Consider the following 20,210-nt stretch of genomic DNA (forward strand, 5'->3'; position numbering starts at 1 on the left):
AGGTAGCCCAACAAATATTGGTGTGCAAAAATCAGCTCACAAGAATCACAACCAAATAATGTAATACAACATAATTATTATAATATCATCATAATTATTATTATGTTGTATAACATTATTTGGTTGTGATTCTTGTGAGCAGATTTTTGCACACCAATCTTTGTTTGACTGTTCATAGACTATTTCTATGGTGTGGGCTCAGTATTATACATACATATTTCCCTGTGCCAAATGTCTTTTTACGACTCTAGGTAGCCCAACATATCAGCTGCTTGAAGGGAGTGTCTTGGATTCTTTATCGTTTACATCAGTCCAACTAACTGCAGACTGTACACAGTTGAAGGACCAAAGATAAACATTAAAGAACATGCAGCACTTCTGCTAAAGTCCCTCCAAAAATCTGAATAACAGGATGGTTTGGAGTCAGACCTATACCAATGTGTTACTGGAGCAAGACCAGTGTATATATCAAACAGACACTTCAAGTTGAAACATACTATTTGTTCAAGCTTCTTTTGAATTCCAACTCCAACTACTGATACAGGAGTGGTTATACAGAAATGACTGCATGGGATGTAACAAGAAATCCCTATATTTACTATGTAAATATTGTGGCAAGGTAATGGCTGTAAAAAAGGATGAAAACTAGGGATTTTGTGTTTTTACATTGTGTTTTGTCATTTAAGAAGAATACAGATAGTTTAAAATGGCAGTAAAAGAGTTAAAATTATTTAAAGTGGAAATTACGAAAAACATTTAAAGGGGTCAGCCACTCCTTTACATAAGTTGCCCATGTGCCTCTACAAATATATTAATAATAATCCCTGAATGATCATCACGTGATTCAGTATTCCGGATACTTACATTTGTGTTCTCTGCAAACTCTCTGTGGATCTTTGTTTACATGTCTGAGCACTGCAATAAGAGGGGCCTACAGCTGGAAATTATGACCCATCCTGCTCCCCCCTCCCGTTTTCCTGTGTCTGTCAGCGAGACTGACTGTGAGAAAGAGATACTGGGTGATAGTGGGTAACGCCATTAAGACGGCCTGGAGAAGTGAGAGAGAGGAAGTTGGGTATGTCTAATGGAGCAGATTTATTAAAAAGTGGTAAAACTCCTGGTCAATTTCCTCTAATTGGATGAAGTGGTATGTAATTTTATGCATGCCATCCTGAGATTGCTTAAATAATTTCTCCGATATTATACTATGTTAAAAAAAAAACTAAACTACTAGATAAAAGCATACAAACAGTATTGAATTTGACTTAAAAAGCTAAAACTGTAAACTTTATATAAACTATATAGACTGGTAGATGGCTGATTAATAAATAGATTGGTAATAAGCTGTATAAAGAAAAAAATGTTCATATGATAGCTTTCGTTGTACTGACCTTCTCCAGGAGGAGGTGGAATAACATTGTTCTCTTTAAGTTTGCCCTCTGTAACAAATAAAATGAAAAGTTTACGATTACCATTGGTACATGAAAGGGTTTTTATTTGAGGAGCATGAAGTCCTTTCTAAACTAGTGCTGTGACTTCTGATTTTATGAAAATGGTGCAGAATTATAACCAAATGTATATTATTGAATTGCTTCATATCATGTCCTCATATATAGTAAAAAAAATAAAATTAATATAACGTGGCCAATCCCTTTAAGTATGGCAAATAACTTTTTCAGTAAAAGGGTTTCATTGACTGGACTTGGTATGCTAAGTGCCGAAAATATTTCATCTTGAAGTGTCACTTTTACTATTCGCTGGGATGATTTGGTTGAGTGCAGCCTCAACCAAATAAATGGGGCTGAACATGCCAGACATAGCTGCTTCAAATATTTTCTAATTCTATGCAGCTCCAGCAATTACGCCAATTGTTCCTCTCTGGCAGGGAACATTGGGGCAGATTTACTTACCCGGTCCATTCGCGATCCAGCGGCGCGTTCTCTGTGCTGGATTCGGGTCCGGCCGGGATTCATTAAGGTAATTCCTCCGCCGTCCATTCTGAGCACAAACATATCTGCTCACATCTAGTAAATCTGCTACAATATTTCAAAGCCTTTAACAAAGGTCTCAATGATGTTTTAATAACACCATCCTGTAACCTTATCCTTTGATGTTTGAGTTCCTTTCAGATACAGTGATCTAAAGGTAGAGTACAAGTTATTTGGCCTCACAGTGAAGTGATATGCGGTTACAAGTTATGACAAGTAATGACTGCTGACAGCCGTTGTGTTACTTTATTAACAGTGACATAACAGAACCTCTCTCCTGTCAGCATGTTATCATTTTATGACAACAGTACATACTGTATTCCCGTAATATTATTATTAATACATCTGTCACAACTTCTTACTGGTACTGTATGTTGAGTTCTCTGCCCTTGAATTAAGAGGGGATTAATAACATTTGAATTTTTTTTTAGCTTAGTATTTTGAACCTTCCTCATTCCACGATAAGTTCCTTTTCATTTAAAGGGAATCTGTCACCACGTTTTTCACAAATACAGGTAATGACAGGTTCCCATAGAGCCCTAGTAACTAACTGACACCTATCGTTTAGCTAAAAATTGTTCCACTGAGATTCCCATATATTTAACTTGATAGTTTTACCTGGTATCTATGCATGGCTACAGCGAGTCGAGGTGGGCGAGGCCTCCCTGGGCTGAATACAGCATCTCCTCTCCATCCTGTCTCTGTATGTAGCTGTAATGTCATGTGACCAGGGTGACATCATTGCAGGTCCTTCAGCTTTTTAGCATTAGAAAACAGTACACCAAGCATATATCGCATGGAATCACATCATATTGTATCACATGAAATCACAGCAGCCTGCATGGAGAGGAGTAGAAGTCCATGCAGGCTGCAGTGATTGTATTATGTGGTCAGATATGTACATGGGGTACAGTTTGCTAATGTTAAGTACCTGAAGGACCTGGGATGATGTCACCCTGGTCACATGGCATTTGGCCTTGCCCCTTGACTCGCTCGAAAGATGCAGAGGGAAACTATCTTTAGCTAAAAGAAGGGTGTCAGATAGTTACTAGGGCTCTATAGGAACCTGCCACTCCCTGTATTTGTAAAAAATGTGGTGACAGGTTCCCTTTAAGTAAAACAGATTTACAGTCCTGTTTGGCATGTTGTTCGCAAACTTCACTTGGGGGGCATTTATTATGCCTCGCATGCCATTTTTCTGGCTTACTAGGCTGTAACTAGCCCCAATTTTTATGACTCTCTTTTTTATTGAGCACAAGTCTTAATAAATTTCCATCACTACATTTTGAATCTTACTGTAACCACTACTTTCTACAATAACCAGTTGACATCATTAAAGAGGCTTCCTACAATTTTAATGACACCTTTTGTGCAACCCAGTATTATCCTGTCACTATGTTATATGGCAGGACAGTGAAAAAGAATGGGATTGTAATGCAAATCTCATCTACCAAATTCACTTTTATGAATTTGGTCATGTGACAGATATCACAGCCAAGATCACCATGCAACCCAGGCCTAAAAATGTAATGAACCACATTAAGTTCCACTATTATCAGATTTGGAAAACGTTGAATAATGTGAAATCTGGTAGATACTGTGTACCAGCATATAGAATTGAAAGATAATGGAAAATAGTGGTTGCAATTAGAGTAGTTCCAGCATAGGACTTGAGAGAAAAGTTAAAATCCAAAAACCTTTTTCCATAGCGTCAAAAATACATGTGCACATGGAAAAGAAAATACATGTGCACAAAAAGAAAAAGATATTTTTTTGGAATTTTTAGTTCTTAATCATAACAGAATGTGCTGTCTAATGCATCGCATAGACATTTTAAGCAAAAAAGCACCATGGGAAAAAAATAAGGGGAGGAAATCTCTGACAGCTGATAACTGTTCAGAAATAATGTTATTTGGTTATAAGGTCCCGAATATGGAAGTGTTCACAAAGGATTAGTCAATAAAAATACAGAATATTTGTTCTAAGATTAAGACCATGTGGGACACTAGTATTTAGAATTAAAATCCAATGCGCTTCACGAGTTGACGCTGCTGCCCTTGTCCAATATCATTGGCCAACCTGTGTACATGTCATGGTGGGAGTAGTCCTACATATACCACAGTAACAACGCCTTTAAATTGTCCATAAGATGTTATTTCAGGTACTTTTCGGACTATAAGGCGCACTGGAGTATAAGGCGCACCATCAATAAATGCCTGCTAAAACGTCTAGGTTCATATATAAGGCGCACCGGAGTATAAGGCGCACCTGATTATAAGGATGGAATGGCCTAACTCTCTTTCCATGCTAGCAACGACTCCTTCAACAACTCCTTCACATACATGGTGAACTGGAAACTATTTTTGTTTTCTTATGTCTAACTGCTGCAGTTTCAGTGCTTCACCCATTTGATGCACTTTGAGCAGAGTTTCTTTATGTACTCTAGACCAAACTTTTATTGAATCCTACAGTTTATTTCACATGAAAAGTACAATATGCATTAATGGTGTTCTTTGTAGTGCCAGATCTGTCAGACAAACAGATATATTTCATAACTGGAAAATATTTCAATACAAGGAAAAAGGAGGCTAAGCTCTGTTATCATAGACTCCTCTGCAACAAACCTTCCTCACATTCTATTCTTAAGACATTGGGGCACATTTACTTACCCGGTCCAGTCGCGATCCAGCGGCGGGTTCTCCGTCACTGATTCGGGTTCTGCCGGGATTCACTAAGGTCCGTGCGTCGATATTCACCAGGTGTCGCTGCTGCGCCGAGGTCCGCCGGAGTTCACCTGCTTTTTTCTGGTGTATGTGAGTGTTTGATCTTGCAACACAAATGGCTTTTTAAATTCTGCGATTTTTCCGAATCCTTTGGGTTGTCCGGTGGCCACGCCCCCCGTTTTCTGTCGCGTGAAAATCGGCGCGATTGCGCCAAAAAGCGATCGCATGCGCCACAATCCCGTGAAATACAGCGCAAAGCAGAAATATTCGGGAAAAACCCGACGGATTCGCGGCTGCGGACCCTTAGTAAATGTGCCCCATTATCTATACAGCAGGGAAGTTGTTAATCCTTAGTGTTCACACAACACTACTACTTATTCCATGGATTTCTGCATTAGGGCCAAGACATGAATAGGTTATTCTTCACCCACTTCACTGCTTCTAAGGAGGATTTCTGACAAATAGCTTCAGAACAGAAAATGCCATAAAAGTGCTGATAGCACAATATAGAAATCATTAAATAACTGAGTGTGATGAGTTATTTCTTACTGGTGTGACTTCATGAAAGAACACAAAGCATCATAGGATCATAACTAAGCTTGAGAGCAAAGACTAAAATAGGTTAGTCTCTGCCCTCTTCAATGCTGCTGAGTGGGATTTCTGACAAATAGTTTCAGAACAGAAAATGCTAGAACTCTAGAAAGAAAAGGGCAAGCAGCAAGATATAGGCATTTACATATGACAACTTAATACAAATAATTATAAAATCAGAGTTACATTTGAACTTAGAAATACTTTGGCACTGGAGGGTATAAAGAAGAAAACAGGTGCACCAATGACATAAAGGCATCCTTGGTGCACCAAGAAGCTCATTCGCACAGGTATTAAAACAGAATTTAGTGTAAAATAATAGTTCACTAAGAAAAAGCTTATATTGGGCAGCATGGTGGCTTGCAGCGCTGGAGACCTGGTTTCAAGTCCAGGGTCAACATCTGCAAAGAGTTTGTATATTCTCTCTTTGTTTGTGTGAGTTTCCTCAAGGTCTTCCAGTTTCCTCCCACACTCCAAAACAAACTGGTAGGTTGATTAGATTATGAGCCCCATTGGGAACAGGGACCGATTTGGTAACTCCTGTGTAGCGCTGTTTAATCTGTGTGCACTGTATAAATAAAGAATTATTATTATTATATAGGGCCGTACACAATGTTGCTTTCACTTGTGGGTAAGTTGGTAAGTGGTGAAATGCCTTGGAGTCCAATGTAATAATGATGACTTTTCATGTAGTTTAAATATATTAATACTTGATTTAATAGTTTACACATGATATATACACTTTGCGTAATTCCAAATGTGATGGATTACTGGTATTTTTCCAAGTGAGCATAAAATAATTTATGCTTTTTTAAACAATATTGTATGCATTTGCATCCATACCTTCTTTATGGCCAACTTTGGAGTCTCCACTTACTACTGAAAACTCCTCCTGATGGGTGACTTTATTATCGACGATCACTGTGCGCTTTGTATGCTCTGTTTGGCTGACTGTCTTTTCTGTTTTTCCATCTTGCTGCCACTTGACTTGCACCCCAGTCTTGACGGTCTGGGTAGTGATCTCAGTCCTACTTCCACCTGCTACATGAACAGTCTTTTGTTGGTCAGTGAAAGTAGATCCTGAAATATAAAAAGAAAGACCTTGTCTTGCCTACAGAAGAGACAGAGCTGTGTTTTCACAAGCATTTTTTCAGTCCTATATTTAGATGTTTTAAGCGTCAAACGGATTGTCTGCTCTATTAGTCCTTATGACAGGTGCAGCTCAGACAAGTGCCAAATTCACTTTTTCATGACATCTATTCTGATAGATAGGCTGATGTAATTACCAAGAAGCTCAGACAGGACTGTTCAGTATACATGCTGCTTATCTTGTGATCTTTGTGACAAAAATATTGGATTGTTATAATGAGACCTGTTAGTATGCAATCATATGAAAGAATTAATTTTAGCTCAGCTTTTTCTTAGTTATGCAGGCGCACAACCTGTTAACCATTCACAGGTCAAGCTATTGGATTAACAAAGGTATATATTATCTGAAAATCTTGGAGAACCACCTTTAACAGTTATTGCTAAACAATGAAAAATGTATTCAATCTTTATTTGAGTATCATTAAAATATATACATTTACCACCAGGAATAGGGCTTATGCAAGAAAATACATGCACTCAGTCATGCTTAGTTGCTATATCTATGGGCATGTATTTTTTCGCCTTTTTTATCTAGCAGTAGATGTGTATTTTTTAAACATACTGAAAGTTTGAAGAAGTTTTTCATCAGTTCTAGGAAATGTTAACATTTTCAAACAGATCAGTTATCGAGCAGCCCAAGCAGGCTTTTCCCATGGATAGTGAACCTGGCAGGAGCTGTGATTCATTGGCTACACATGCAGAAGGGTGAACCATATCATAAAGCTATGCTAATAAATGTATTGAAGTTTTAAACATTGTGTCAATAATATAGGACTGTATGGAAATAATATTCAATTGCAAAAAGGTAGCACTCTAAAGTTTTCTATGTAAAAGTAACTTATTTTATTCAAATAGCAAAATTGAAAAACTGGCAGTGTAGTGGATCGTCCTAGGGTGTTCCTAAAGACTCGCTATAGCCAGCACAATTCGAGAATTGTACACCACTACCACCAGAGTCTCCTGCTGTATTCACTGGGGGGGACCTTCATCATATGCCGCCGCACATAGGGCAGGTGTATGATTAATTCCCTCCAAGGAGTCTTTTGCAAACAATGATATGTAAAATAACATTTTTATACAAGTCAAGTTTAAGCCATTCATCATTAATCAAAAGTCAACTTTGCTTTTTAGAACCTCCACTGTTGTTTTAAACTAAATTGTCTAATTATCAAATAAACTCTTTAACCCCTTAACGCCGAAGCCACTTTTCACCTTCCTGACACGGCCCATTTTTTCAAATCTGCCCTGTGTCACTATAAGTGGTTATAACTTTGGAAAGCTTCAACATATCCAAGTGATTTTGAAATTGTTTTCTCGTGACACATTGTACTTCATGTTAGTTAAAAAATGTTGGTGGTATGTTTTGCATTTATTTATGAGAAAATCAGATATTTGGTGAAAATTTGGAAAAATTCGCAATTTTCGAAATTCAAAATGTTCTACTTTTTCCACATTTGAGTCATAACACCAAAAAACTTAATAACTAACATTCACCGAATGTCTACTTTATGCCTCCGTGGTTTTTTATACATACTATTATTTTTGTAAGATGTTATGGGGCTCTGAACGTCAGGTGCAATTTTTCACATTTTCATAAAAAAAGCAAAATCCTGCTATTGAGGGACCTGCTCAGCTTTAAAGTCACTTTGAAAGGCCTAAATAAAAGCAAAACCCCATAAATTACCCCATTGTAGAAACTACACCCCTCAACGTACGTAAAACAACTTTTATGAAGTTTGTTAACCCTTTAATTGGTTTACAGGGGTTAAAACAAAATCGGATGCAATTTCGAAATTACCGTATCTACTCGTGTATAAGCCGAGTTTTTCAGCACAAAAAATGTGCTGAAAAACGTCCCCTCGGCTTATACACGAGTCAATATCGAGCTATAAAAAGTAAAAAATAATAAACTTATATACTCACCCTCCGCTGGCCCCGATGTGCAGCGCTGCTCCCCCGATGTCCGCACCGCTTGTCTTCAGGCGTCCGCGCCGCTTGTCTTCAGGCTTCCGCGCCGCTTGTCTTCAGGCTTCCGCGCCCGTCTTCTTTCTTCTGCTGGGCGCCGCCATGTCTTTCCCCCGGGCTGCGCCTAGTATGATGCGCCGGCCAGGAGAGAGCAATGGCGGCGCCCAGCAGAAGAAAGAAGACGGGCGCGGAAGCCTGAAGACAAGACGGCACGGACGCCTGAAGACAAGCGGCGCGGGGGGAGCAGCGCTGCACATCAGGGCCACCGGAGGGTGAGTATATAAGTTTATTTTTTTTTAATGCTGGGGGCAAGCTGTATACCACTGGGGGCAAGTTGTATACCACTGGGGGCAGACTGTATACCACTGGGGGCAGACTGTATACCACTGGGGGCAGGCTGTATACCACTGGGGGCAAACTGTATACTAGTGGGGGCAAACTGTATACTACTGGGGGCAGGCTGTATACTACTGGGGGCAGGCTGTATACTACTGGGGGCAAGCTGTATACTACTGGGGAAAAGCTGTATACTACTGGGGGCAGGCTGTATACTACTGGGGGCAGGCTGTATACTACTGGGGGCAGGCTGTATACTACTGGGGACAAGCTGTATACTACTGGGGGCAGGCTGTATACTACTGGGGGCAGGCTGTATACTACTGGGGGCAAGCTGTATACTTCTGGGGGCAGGCTGGGCTGGCTTTATACTATAGGGGGCTTGTTGGCTATATACTGGGGGGGGTCTGTGACCAATGCATTTCCCACCCTCGGCTTATACTCGAGTCAATAGTTTTTCCCAGTTTTGGTGGTAAAATTGGGGGTCTCGGCTTATACTCGAGTATATACGGTACATTTTTTTTTGGCTAAATGAATGTGTTTTTCATAAAATGTACAAATTCTCAGTGAATAAAATACCAAAACGCTCCACAAAATTTGATACCCAATTTCTCCCGTGTATAATAATACCCTATATGTGGTGGTAACCTGCTGTATGGGCACACGCTAGGGCATTGAGGGGGGAGCTGCGCCATTCAGAGCAGATTATGCATTGTCACTTTATAATGGCTATACAATCTTGATTTTTTTGGCAATTTGGACATATAAAGGCTTATTTTTTGCAACATGAGATGCACTTTACAAATACTTCATTTTAGTGGCTCTGTAGCTTTTTGATGAGATTTTATTAACTCTTTAATGTATGGAAGAAAACAAAATTGTCAATTTTGGGTTTCTTTTTTTTGTATATTTTGGGGATCGTACACCATACACTAAACATACTATAATATTTTATTCTATAGATCACTACGATTATGGTGATACCTCATTTATACAGTTTTTTATGTATTTTACAATTTTACAGGAAAAAAACGAATATAAAGAGAATCTCATTTGTTTTTGCATCACCATCACCATATAACTTTAATATTTTTTGGTTGACAGAGCTGGTTTAAGGCTCATTTTTTACGTGTTCAGTTGTCGTTTTCAGTGGTACCATTTTGGTGCACATAACTTTTTTTGATCACTTTTTAGAACATTTTTGTGATGGGATTTTATGAAAATTTACATTTTTGGCGAGTTTTTCAGGTTTTGTTTTTACGGCGTTCACCGTACGGGTCCAATAATGTTTCTGACTTATTGTACAGATTGTTACGGACACGGCGATACCAAATATGTGGCGGGGTTTGGTGATTTTTTTGGTGATTGTTTTTAATTTATTAGATGTGTATAGGGAATGTTTGTGTTTAGGGGACTTTAACTTTATTTAATTAATTCCTTTTATTAAAAAGTGTGCTGATTTAGTACTTTTAACTTTTTTTCTTTACTTTTACAGGTTAGCTTGAACAAGTGATCCACTGATCACTTGTTCAAGCTATTCTTCACCTAATACAGTGTAATACAGATGTATTACACTGTATTATGTGACACACTGAGCATGCTCCCCAGAAGGAGATCGCGCAGCCCCGGGCACTGGCAGTCCCGGGGCTGCGATCGGAGGCATGGACCCCCCGGTAAGTGCCGCGGGGGGGTCCGATTACAGTTAAATGCCCCTGACACGCCGCAGGTGTCGGCTATAATATATAGCTGACACCCGCAGCTTCTGGCGCGGGCTCCGTTTAGGAGCTTGCGTCAGAAGCTTGACGTACTATTACTGCATTTTCCGGGAACGCACCTCCCGCCATGCAGTAGTAGTACGTCAAATGTTGGGAAGGGGTTAAAGGGAAGCTTTTATCAGGTTTTACCCCATTAAACCACTTGCACCTTCAGGTATGGTATGAAATATCCTTTCTATGATACATCATTAAGGCTATGTTCACTATCACCATCTCTACTGTGTGTTATCAATTCTCCAAATGTAAACATATGGTTCTATTACTCAAAATGCATGCGACTTTAAATGCCATTTTAAAATGTTCAAAAGTGCAATTTGAGTACATTAGCCTAATTCAATGCTCATCCTGAACACCATATTTTTATATATTTACACCAAAGAAGTTAACTGGTATAAATATATTGTAATTGTCCCATTTAAACAGTACTTATGAATTAATAAACTGATTAAACTGAAGCTGTAAAAAAAACTTATGGAAAATTGGAAAAGAAGATCAATAAGTAGCCTTATGGCTGCTATGTGTTCTCCCTACATTTTCTGTCACTCTATGGGAAGCACACTGTATCATGGGTACACCGACTGCTATTGCAAATGTAGTGCATTCTGTCTAACAGCAAACCTGATACAAATTCTTTGTCACCATTGTGATTTTTGCACAGTAAGCAGTGCAACAGTTGCTTATAATCCACCAGTAAAATGTACAGCTATATGTAACTATTATATGACCCCTATATGGAAAATTTTAAAAGCAGGCAGGCAGTAACAGCCTTCTACCTAGACCTTGCCTCACACAGCATTCACATTCACAAGTAGTAGAAGATGCTAGATATTTGGAAATGGACCCATATTATACAATCGTAAGCAGAGTAGTTTGTTATATCATCTGCCCAGTCTACTATAGAAATTCTTTGGCTGGCAGAGATGCTGTGCTGTGCCTGTCTAGTGTAATACATTGTACAAGTCATGCTAGGTGTGAGGGTACTGGGGGACAACTGGAGGATGTATCTGCTTCCCTGAAATCAAACAGAAGTGAAGAGGAAAAAACATTAATCGCGCAGCATGCGCAGAATCATAGTTCCTGTCATTAACATAGACTTCTCAAATTGTTTTTATGAAATATTGTGTAAAGTCTATAAGGTTTGTGAAAGTACGGTCAGAGGGCACAAACCCATGTAAAATGTATTGGTTCCACAAAACAAATAGTTGGTCTTGTAACACTTAATCTCTTCTCTTATCCATTATTATTGTACTGTGTAAGAGGTCTTTAATTTAGTATTCTTAGAGATTTTGAAAAGATTAGTAAAACAATTCAATAAGGTGAGGCATGTTGTGTGGTTGATAATGGTATAATAAGTGTTAAGACTAACTGACATCTGATATACATTTCCAACAGTATTATAATACCAAAGGACATACAAAGAGGGAGATTTATCAAAAGTAACACATGGAAAAATCCTAATGTCAATGTCATGTGATTTAGGACTTTACCCTCGTGGCCAGATAGTTGCTTAATTGGCATCTTTCTATTTTCTAATTAATTTGCTACCCGGAGATATCACTGAGATGATTTGAGAAGAATTACAGACTGTTCAATGGCCCATACCTTAGGTATGACTGTATTATATCAGCGCTCTGTTAAATGGACATGCTCTCCCTCTTGTACTGATGAGACAATCCCCTTTTTACCATGATTTGCATTAGTCTGGATTTTGGCCTCATCACTGGTAAACTGTTAAAGTTTCTGTAAAGTTGGTGGAAGTACAAGACCCTTATAGGGTCATACATATTCTACTTATCGTGGTAAAGTTTCTCTAAACCTGACAGACAACCAGCTAATGTGACCTGGTAGTTCCAATTGGCTTTACAGAAACTTTACAAGGTCATGGGATGTGTTGGCAGCAGGACACTGAACTGTGGTGTCCTGTTTCCTGTTGCTTTCCGGTGGATGAAGGGTGTGTGCAGGCAGTACGATATGCAGGCCCCCTCCCTCAAACCACGCCCATAGCAGTGGCTGGAGGGGCACGCCAAGGACATCCTTACACCCCTCCATCCAATGATATGTGAGTGGTTATGATGGAGGGGAGCATGGAGATAGTAATTTCTCCACATCCCTCCATTAATCAGAAGGCAGCAGGACACTCAATTTCTCAGGAAGTCACGAGTCCTGCTGCTAGTGGGTCACATGATCCAGTGGCGACTTTACAGTAACGTTACCAGTGTAAGTACTACATGGGTCTTGTACTTTAACTGTGTATGCAGTATATAGTAAAATAATATGTCAGATCAAGTTGTTCAGATAAATTGCTGTCTACTAACAAACGGCATTGGCATCCGTAGTGAAGTTCTTGCTACAACTTTATTTGGAGAACTATATTCCAGTCTGACATAAGGCCTGAGACAGAACATGGGATTTTTCAATATAGCTGTAGGTAACGACCCCAAAATAAATTCTACAGACTCAGTGTTCCATCTGTGATTAATCTCTATTTCTGTACACATAAAGGATACACGCTTATCATTGTTAAAGGTGTCATTTATTTGCTCTTTCTTGTAATTAGCTTTCTTATCAGATGTGAGAATATGCAATAAATGTCAGAATTTTCTAAAATCAGTCAGAGACTTATGAATATAGATTATGAAAGTATATGACTTATCCCCTTCTTATAGTTAGGAAACTATATAACTCACATAACACTGCTCTATAACATAGGTTTATTAAAGATCTTCTAAATAAAAATCAGGTTTCAATTATCAGCTACATTGTATAGTCATCATTGTCATGTCATCACTTGACTGCACATCTTTATCCTCCTGAGATATCTTAGTCAGTAACAGTGATGTCTTGCCAAGCTTATAAAATTAAATCCTGTAATGCAGGCTCTGTGTAAAGCCATCCGTGTGATCCTGATAGGGATTTTGTGGATGGAAAAGATGGCTATTCTAATCTCAGGTCAGGAGATGACAGCTATGCTGGATCTATGACTGATATATAGATATTATCAAGCACATTGTCAAACAAGTAATTAAGAAACAAACTAGATGGTAAACCTAACCCATTATGTCCCGAATATAATTTATTTCAGTTTATTTTAGTGTATAAAGAAAGTATCCGTCCAAATGCAAAGTTCGCTTACTTCAAAGATCATCTCATTTTACTTTGTACACAGGCGTCAGTCATCACATCCCAGGTGAGCAGTTCTGGGACAGATCTCTGAAGATGGAATATGGATGACACTAATGAGATATTTAGTAATCATTTGGCTTCTGATCTAAGACATGTCAGTAGAAGATGACATTCTAGATGGCCTCTGGCTATAATATTTAGGGATGCTTCTCATGTGAGTGTTATTGCTTGTGGTACACTGCGGTACTAATCTCATGCACCAAAGGTAGAGCTTCGCATATGTTCTGTTATTTGCTCTATGTATCTATCTGAAGGGCAATGGAAACATTTAAGCTTCCTAATAGTGCCATGGCTGTGATTTTGGGTCTATGTGGCTGGCAACAAGATACATTTGATTTACAAACAAGTGGTTTGTGACTGGCTTTGCACATAGCATTGAATAAAGACCTGGAGTTTTTGATTGGTCTGTTGAATCGATCTGAGTTTTTATTCTAGTATCTTGACATCAAGTACTAATTTGGTGACATCAAGGGTATTGCATAAATGGCAATGAGGTAATGAAATTATACTTAAAGGGGTATTCCCATTTCGGCAAATTGATGTTACTTTGGTATGATGAAAAATTCTACAATTCTTCAATATACATTTTGTATCAATTCCTCATGGTTTTCTTGATCTCTGCTTGCTGTCATTCTAAAGAAAGATTCTAGGTTTACTTCCAGTGGAGAGAAATTTGATCATGGCCACACAGGTGCACTGCTTGTTAGTATCATCGAGAGCTGTGTGATGAAACGAGCCATGCACCAGTGTGACCATGGTCATATTTCTGAAATGGGAATACCCCTTTAAAACAGCCAAGCATGAGTGGCCAAACATTACTCATCCTTCTATGCACACCCCCATAGCACTAGCAGCCCCACCTGTCACCTATCTATGCATTTGTGGAAGGGCAGGCGGAACCAGGCAGGCCACTAGTGCTACAGGGGGTGTGCGAGATATAGAGTTATAATAAATGAAGTCCTGAGGAATAGTCTTCCTCAGGGACTTCTTACAAGAGCAGATATACCATCACTAAACCGATGGAAGATGTCCTTTAAAGGGTGAGGCATTGGCTGAACATTTAGCTATGGTTGGAGCCATGAGATACATTTCTTTTTTTTAGACCTGGGCTAGATTTCTTACTGGCCTCATCTCTTTTCATTGTAAAGAGTATAAGCCTGAATTTATTGCTGGGCTTTAATAGTCATTCCCTGTATTTCTAGCAGATATAGATTATAGAGAATGTTGCCTCTTTTTTTCTCTCAGCGTGCAATACATAGCTACATGTGAAATAGGAGCAATTGATAAACATGAAAATTTGATGAAAATTAGTGCCAAAAACCTTCCTCTGACTTAGCCCTAAGAGTGAACTCCCTTATTGCAAATAACATAACTGGCATAAATGAATTGAAACATATCTACAAGTGATTCTCACCAATTTCATAGACACTAATAGAAAAGAAAATAGAAAAATCAAATAAAAAAGGTAAAAAAGGGAAACAGTTCTTATATTTTAAAATATTGTAAAAAGGAATCAAGAATAAAAATACTCAGAAGAGCATGTAACATCTATATCCACCACATATACAGGTGGTCCCCTGCTTAAGAACACCCGACATACAGATGACCCCTAGTTAAAGACGGACCCCTCTGACCACTGTGACCTTTGGTGAAGCTCTGTGAATTATCAACTGTAAAGTGTCTGTAATGAAGCTTTATTGATAATCCTTAGTCCCCTTACAGAAAAAAATTTTGAAACTCCGAAACACCGGGGCAAAAAAAATTTTGGTCTGAATCTACAATTATAAAATATACAGTTTTGACTTACATACCAATTCAACTTAAGAACAAACCTATGGAACCTATCTTGTATGTAACCCGGGGGCTGTCTGTAGTCCATATACGGTACATAAATATAAAACGTAGATATACTTTTTTACTTTTTTAAATTTAATATTAAAAGGAATTTTTGATTGATTACCATCTACTTGTGCCAGCTTTTATTTACTAATTTATTTTTTTTTAGCTTCAGGTATCAGCTTTTGCTGTGCACAACAGTAAGCTAAAGTAAAATATATAAATAAATTGTGTTTCGGCCATATATGTGGAGTGCCATTTATTAATAGAAATTACTTCTGATTTTCTTAAATACCAGTGCACCCACAATAATTCCATAGCAATATAATTGAACTTATCACGCTTAAACTAATCTGGCTGTGGAGTCTAAACAGCAGCTGTCATATCTCATGACTGACTGAATGAATTAGCAATGGTAATGAAAGCCCCTAGATGTGTAAGCTTTCCAGTAGACACTTTGCCTCTCAAGCGGTTGAGGCACAGGCAGCTGCCTGCTTTGCTAAACTCGTGATTTCAATTGTGCAATGTCCATGGAAGCTCCACTGCTCTGCTGAATAATCTATAAACCAATGTACATCCTCTACTTGTAGAGTAAATATATGATAGTACTGAACAAATATCATAAGCTTTATAGAAAAAAACTAGCCAACAGCTCTGCCAGGTTTGGTGCGGTCCCATGCTATGGTCTGAATGTCCCAATTTTACCAACAGAGTTGTTGGTAACTCATTCTAAATCAATTATTTAACTAATTAAAAATAATAATTTTTTCTACTTTTTTTCTGATTGAACTTTTAACATATATTTATGAAGCTGTGCTGTTCTGAAAACATTCCAAATATAAAAAGATAAACTGTACAATTCTGACTGCCTGCAAAAGCATCAGTAGAGATTAATGTATATTTCATAAATGTTTGCTGTCTAGTCCAACATACAAGCAGTATGCAGTAAACACTCTACCTCCCCCTAGTGGTGACAACAGGCAGAAATATATTGCCTAAAGAAGGCCACACAGTTTGTCAATTGATTGGATGTGTTAAAAAGTATATGGAAACTCCCAGTTGTCAATGTGTGTATACCTTTTTAGATGACATAAAACAGCTATACCACAATGCTGAAGCATAATAAAATATGCTACCGAGTGGTTATCTCATAGAGAATATACATATTTACTAAAATTTACACCTCAGGAGAGCTAACAGGTCTGTGAAACCTGCTATTTAGAAAAAAATGGGGAAAAAAAACCTGCAAAAGGGTTGATTTTTTTACCAGAATATAAATGCAGCTTTCAAGTTAAAGGGGGACTGTCATTGTTGCTTTTCTTTTGTCTTAACAAACAGCTGTCAATTTTCTAGAAGGATTAACACATCACAGCGAAAAATTTATGGAGACCTGCTGCAAAATTGTAAATTAAAGAGGAATACATGTATATACTAAAATAGTCATGTCAGAGGAGTTGACTGTCTAGTGCTTTTCGGTTAATGTTTGTATATGCTTGATTGTGGAGATGGTCTTTTGTTCTGGGTATTTTGTCTTTAATGATACATAAATAGTCAAAAAAAGAATCACTGAGTCCCATAACATTCCAGTACTGGTAATAATAGGTCCTATGCCATGAGCAATGGTCTAATGAAAGAGAGTAATACTATGTACATTGTAGAAATTCCATACTATTAGCTTTTACAGTAGTTTTCAGTCTACATATTATGCAGACCATGTGGAAAGCAATGTAGAAGAAATTGTACAAGGGCTTTGCTTCCCACACTGTGCTATGTCAACAGTCTAGAGACTTTCAAAGGTCATTCACATTTTGTAATCTATTTATGTACTATCATATTGTATTTCCTAATTATACTATATGGATTAAAACACCCAACCAGGACATACCTTTCCCCAGTTAACCCTAAAAATTAAAATTTTACATATTCACAGTTCATCCTGAAACTATTTGTTCTGGCACGCAAATGCTCGAAAAACAAATGTCACAAATTTTAGTTAGCCATTTTGATCTTCAATTGAGTTAAATCTTTCTGGATAGACCGATTATATTAATGGCAAATATATGTTTCAAATATACCCCAGAGCCAGAACCAATGACCCCAGAAGTGTTGAAACATGTAGGGTCTAATGTGGGGTTTTAGGACCAGCATTGCAACAGAGGGAGCGCATCGGATAACCAGCTTCAGGGTATTAAGCACAAAGTAAGGAAGATACCCAAACCTGTAACTAGACATCTTCAAAACTCAACCATCATTAGGTTACTAACTGCATAGGACCAAGACTGTCAGAATGAATCAAGTACAGGGTCTATCAGCCAGAAATGCATATGGTCTTTGAAGACACTATTATAGCACATTTTATTATATTCTGTTTGTCTGTATGTGAAAATCTACTAGTAGTAGTTATTTTAACCTGTTTTATTTTAATACTATAACTAACAAAGTTATATAGTGTTTTCTATTGTCAGGTTTTAGAAGAAATTCATTATATCTGGAATCAATGTATCTTGAAAGATGCCACATTATTAGATATTCTAGGTTATTGGAGTGGTTTAAGTGTATATGAAATTACCGAGTGCTGGTGGAGAACATTTATTATTCCCTAACTCTTCCAAAAGTTACAAAATAGGTCATTTGCAACTTAAACTGTCTCAATTTCAGCCCAGTAAAATAGTAATGTAGAAAGTGGAATAACATCTCAGAACAGATTTAAAGATGTGTCAGATTTGTCAAACAGTTCAACTTTGACTCAATGTAGACTCCAGCAAAACTGTCATAATGCATAACTTCTATTTATAAAGTATTGTTTTATAGTAACCACTGCTATTGTTAACCCAAGACACAATCCCTCCGCAGGGTGTGTGAACAATGTAGCAGCGTTTATAATAGTGATCATCCTGGCTATGTTTGGTAAGAGTTGGGGGCCAAGAGATTGCCTGTTACAGATATTTTCAGAGTCATAAAGCTGAAGCAGAATATTTAAAGTTCCAGTGTGGGATATAAGGATTCGGACATAATCTCCTGGAATGCTTTGCAGTGGAAGATACTCCTGATGGCATGTTCTAAAAGATCATCCAGCTCAGAATGCTCCCTCTTTATTTAAATCATAAATGCTTAGAAGAAAGCAATCCAGCTCCTCTAAGATCCCCCCAAATGTATCTAAAGCTAAAATACATAGATGCACATCATATAGACAGATTAAAGATTTGATATTTTTTTTCACAGAGCAATTTCTATTTTCCATTTCCAACATGACCCTAACTTTTTATAATATATTAAAAATATTAAACATTACTATACAATAGATAAATAAACAGTATGGTGTCAGTAAAACTATCCATAACTATGCAGCAGTTGTTAATTTATATAGCTGCACATGAAAGAATATTTCATTGGGTACTATTATCCCATGGTAAAGTTCCTCTATTTTTCTAATAATACTATCTCCACCTTTCTATGTTGTGACTACATTTGGGAAACAGCTTAGCCATGAAAATTCCAAATTAAGTATACAGGTTTTTACAAATGTATAGTTATGAATTTTTATGGAGTAATAAAGATTTATTTATATGCAACAATGCAATGAACATAAAGATTGGAAGATAGGACTAATCAAATGTTACTAAATCAACCTTCACTATGTTAATTATAAAAAATATCAATGGTTTAGGGCCATGGAGGCTTCAGGTGTAACATACCATGATCCATCTACTAAATGTAGAGGAGGTGCAGGGAATATAGCAATCTATATACTTATATAAAAAATCTTTATTGTATTATGCCATAGGATGTTATGTGATGCTACTTTATCATGCATTCAAGCAGCGGTTAACAATGGATGGAACTGGAACACAGTCATGGTATTAATAGTCTCTTAGATTCATAAGCTTGTGCTGATAGATGTATGTATTAAATTCATCTACAATCTCATAGTTTTACTTTGTGAGTTTGCTTTAGTCATGAGTTTATGGAAATGTTAAAGTGAAGTGATGTGTAGACTAGTAAATGTGGCAATGATACCACAGATACTCACCCGTTTTCTGAGTCGGCTCTGGCATTTTATCAAATACTCTTTTCTCCCAAAGAGTATTGAACCTTCCACAAAATAAAAAACAGTTTATCAGCAGCCAGGTAGACACACAAGAGAGATGGAGATCAGATTGAGAGCAGAGGGGGAGAGGAATTCCTCCACTTTATATACAGCATTGGAATATCAATCACAAGGCACCTCCTCTGTTTACTATGCAAATAATTAGAAAATTGACAGTTATGGGAACTCTCCCATCTGTTGTCTGAACTGTCTGCTCTTTCGGCTTTTGGAAAGAATCTTTGTTGCATCTCATGTGGCCGATGAGAACATCTCTATGCTTCTATATTCAGCTGCTCACTCAAACAGACAGGAATCAGTGATGGTATTAAAGGGTACAAAGCATCCCTAGCTCTCACTGCTCTTTCTGTCCTTACCTACTGCATCTCTTTCAATTTTATATTTGTTTGCTTCACATTTTTATGGAGGTGAGAATTGTAACATTTTACATTCCATTATATAAATTAATATGTTGTCTTTATTTTTCAGGTGATGGTGCAGTACCAAATATTCCTTTAATTATCTCCTTTATCACAACCTTATCGACACTGATAGCATGTCTTGATGGACAGACTATTAA

At 37.7% G+C, this 20,210-nt stretch overlaps 1 protein-coding gene across 20 annotated transcripts in view; it reads right to left on the reverse strand.

The window, feature by feature from the left end:
• Positions 1-19,735, reverse strand: part of MYBPC1 (myosin binding protein C1) — an 81,487-nt gene extending 61,752 nt beyond the window's left edge. For 17 of the 20 annotated variants that reach the window (XM_072146415.1, XM_072146413.1, XM_072146408.1 and 14 more), the window contains exons 1-3: positions 19,577-19,735; positions 6,146-6,382; positions 1,392-1,439 (exon numbers count right to left, since the gene is read on the reverse strand). In XM_072146415.1, the coding sequence (XP_072002516.1) occupies positions 1,392-1,439; positions 6,146-6,382; positions 19,577-19,601 (310 nt within the window). In that variant the 5' untranslated portion in view covers positions 19,602-19,735. The remainder of the gene's footprint in view (positions 1-1,391; positions 1,440-6,145; positions 6,383-19,576) is intronic. The other 3 variants (XM_072146416.1, XM_072146414.1, XM_072146418.1) reach the window with 1 other exon arrangement.
• Between the last annotated feature and the right edge of the window lie 475 nt (positions 19,736-20,210).

This window comes from Engystomops pustulosus, chromosome 4 (assembly GCF_040894005.1).
Source record: "Engystomops pustulosus chromosome 4, aEngPut4.maternal, whole genome shotgun sequence".
In the NCBI taxonomy this organism is placed as follows: domain Eukaryota; kingdom Metazoa; phylum Chordata; class Amphibia; order Anura; family Leptodactylidae; genus Engystomops; species Engystomops pustulosus.